Source organism: Prunus dulcis, chromosome 6 (assembly GCF_902201215.1).
Source record: "Prunus dulcis chromosome 6, ALMONDv2, whole genome shotgun sequence".
NCBI classification, from domain to species: Eukaryota; Viridiplantae; Streptophyta; class Magnoliopsida; order Rosales; family Rosaceae; genus Prunus; species Prunus dulcis.
The window spans coordinates 69,402-72,158 of NC_047655.1; the positions used below are offsets into that span (position 1 = coordinate 69,402).

Below are 2,757 nucleotides of genomic sequence, written 5' to 3' on the forward strand. Positions count from 1 at the left end.
GATGAATATGGCTCTCATAATGTGGCAAAACTCATTGAACTACTGTCCCTAGCATTTTCCTCTTAAACATAAAAATATTGCAAGCAGGGCCTAGTTTATTAGTTAACCTAGGATAAGAAATTAGATGGAACCAACAAGTAGTCCAGAAAATGAGGGAATGTTATTTATAACTAGACCTGGCCATATAGTATATGTAAAATCAGCATCATATTCAATTCATGCTTTAAAAACACATTGCAAAAGCCACCACTCTCTATGCCTTTGCTTTTCTTCTACTCCCTCCTTGCCTCCCTCCCTCTTATTCTGTTAGCCAGTCCTCTCTCTCTTCAGCTCTATCTCTCTCTCTTTTTGGCGGGAGGTGGACCCCAACAATCAAATCTCCTCCATCTCAAGTCTCTTTCTCATAAATACCGGCGGGCACCAGCCCACCCACACCTCCAACTACTCTCTCCCACACACTCTCTCTCTCTCTCTCCATAACAACAACAACAACAACAACAACAACATGCATTTCAATTAGAACCCACATTTCAATTTACAATTTCGCTCCCATTTTTATTTCTCTCTGCCAAATTATGGAACCTTCCATTTTCTTCTTCCTCCTCATCTCTATCTTCATTGACTTCACTCTCTCTCTCACCCCAGATGGCCTCTCCCTCCTCTCTCTAAAATCAGCCGTCGAACAGCCATCCGACGGCTCCGCTTTCTCCGACTGGCTCGACACCGACGACACCCCCTGCCACTGGACCGGCATTTCCTGCATGAACGTCACCGGCTTCCCGGAACCCCGCGTCGTCGGAATCGCGCTCTCCGGCAAGAATCTCCGCGGGTATATTCCGTCCGAGCTCGGAACCCTAGTCTATCTCCGGCGGCTCAACCTCCACAGCAATAACTTCCACGGCTCTATCCCTTCCCAGCTCTTCAACGCCACCTCACTCCACAGCATCTTCCTCTACGGTAACAACCTCTCTGGTTCGCTCCCTCCCTCGATCTGCAACCTCCCCCGCCTCCAGAACCTCGACCTCTCCAACAACTCTCTCTCCGGTTCGCTCCAAGCAGAGTACTTGAAGAACTGCAAGCAATTGCAGCGGTTGATTCTCGCGAGGAACAGATTCAGCGGCGAAATTCCGGCGGGAATTTGGTCCGATATGGAGAATCTAATCCAATTAGACCTCTCCTCGAACGAGTTCACCGGATCGGTACCGGAGGATTTCGGCGAGTTGAAGTCCCTGTCCGGTACCCTCAACCTCTCGTATAATCACTTATCGGGCAAGATTCCGAAATCTCTCGGCCATTTACCGGTGACGGTGAGTTTCGATCTCCGAAACAATAACTTGAGCGGGGAAATTCCCCAAACGGGGTCGTTTTCGAATCAGGGGCCTACTGCGTTTCTGAACAATCCTCTGCTATGCGGGTTTCCGCTTCAGAAAACTTGTAAGAACCCGGGGCAGAGCTCGCCCGGTAATCCGAATTCGGGACCCGGATCCGAAAACGGTCAGAGAAAGGGTTTGAGTCCGGGTTTGATTATCTTAATATCGGTGGCTGACGCGGCGGGAGTGGCGTTTATTGGGCTAGTCGTCGTTTACATCTATTGGAAAAGAAAAGATAATTCGAACGGCTGTAGCTGTACAGGGAAGAGCAAATTTGGAGGGAACGAGAAGCTTCATCTCTGTCAACTCTGTTCTTGCGCTTGCATCAATGGCGAGTTTGGGAACGAGGATTCGGAACAGGGCGACCCAGAAAAAGCAGAGAGGGGAAAAGGGGAGGGAGATCTCGTGGCCATCGACAAAGGGTTCACGTTTGAGCTCGACGAGCTTCTGAGAGCTTCGGCTTATGTGCTGGGCAAGAGCGGGTTGGGGATCGTGTACAAAGTGGTGCTCGGCAATGGCATCCCTGTGGCTGTGAGGAGATTGGGTGAGGGCGGTGATCAGAGGTACAAGGAGTTTGCGGCCGAGGTTCAGGCGATTGGGAGAGTGAAACATCCGAATGTTGTGAAATTGAGAGCTTATTATTGGGCTCCGGATGAGAAGCTTCTGATCAGTGATTTCATTTCTCATGGCAGCTTGGCCTCTGCTCTTCGCGGTGAGTTTTTTCTTTTCTTCCTCTGTTTGTTTTGTTTTGTTTGTATGCAGTTGTGTGAATTGAATTACGTGGTTTTGTCGTTTGTGAGTCAGAATCTGATGTGTCGTGTTTTGGGTTGACTGGTATTCTTTGTTGAAGGCATATAATGCAGCTGGGTTTATTTATGCCTAGATTTGGGCTATTGTAGAAGCTTGAATTAATTGTTATTGGTTGGGACTGTGGATCGATCGTTCGGAGCTTACAGGTTTAATGGGCAGCGGGAACTAATTATTATTCGGCGTAGTGCACGAATGATGATATTTTATTATGTTGCTCCACGCTTATTATTGTTAGTTGGTCTCTTTTAACCATCATTTTCTTTTTCCTAATGTGCCAGATAGCTCATAAAATTAGACCAAATTGAAACTAATAAATCTTTGCCAACTTTGCAAGTAATAGAAAAATGACATGATTTGCCAATGAGGGTTGGTTGAGTTGATAAGAATCGTTTTTTTCGCAATCGAGATCTAGATTCGAGTCTTGCTGTCGATAATTCCTCTTGTTCGGTAATATGTAAAAACCAAAAAAAGAGCTAAGACCACCTCTGTAAGTTCTCAAAGAGGCCTTTGTATGCCCTAGCTATGGGATGTGTAGCCTCCCCTGTAAACTTTTTCTCATAAAAGACAAAGACATGAT

At 46.8% G+C, this 2,757-nt stretch overlaps 1 protein-coding gene across 1 annotated transcript; it reads left to right on the plus strand.

Annotated features, from left to right (window-relative positions):
• Positions 1–256: 256 nt before the first annotated feature.
• LOC117631714 (receptor protein kinase-like protein ZAR1) lies at positions 257–2,385 on the plus strand. Its single transcript, XM_034364997.1, has one exon. It carries the CDS (start codon positions 576–578, stop codon positions 2,199–2,201), a length of 1,626 nt encoding a protein of 541 aa, XP_034220888.1. The 5' UTR covers positions 257–575; the 3' UTR covers positions 2,202–2,385.
• The last annotated feature ends 372 nt before the right edge of the window (positions 2,386–2,757 follow it).

Coding starts and splice junctions, on each gene's coding strand:
- LOC117631714 (XM_034364997.1), top strand. CDS start 576: ATGGAACCTTCCATTTTCTTCTTCCTCCTCATCTCTATCTTCATTGAC.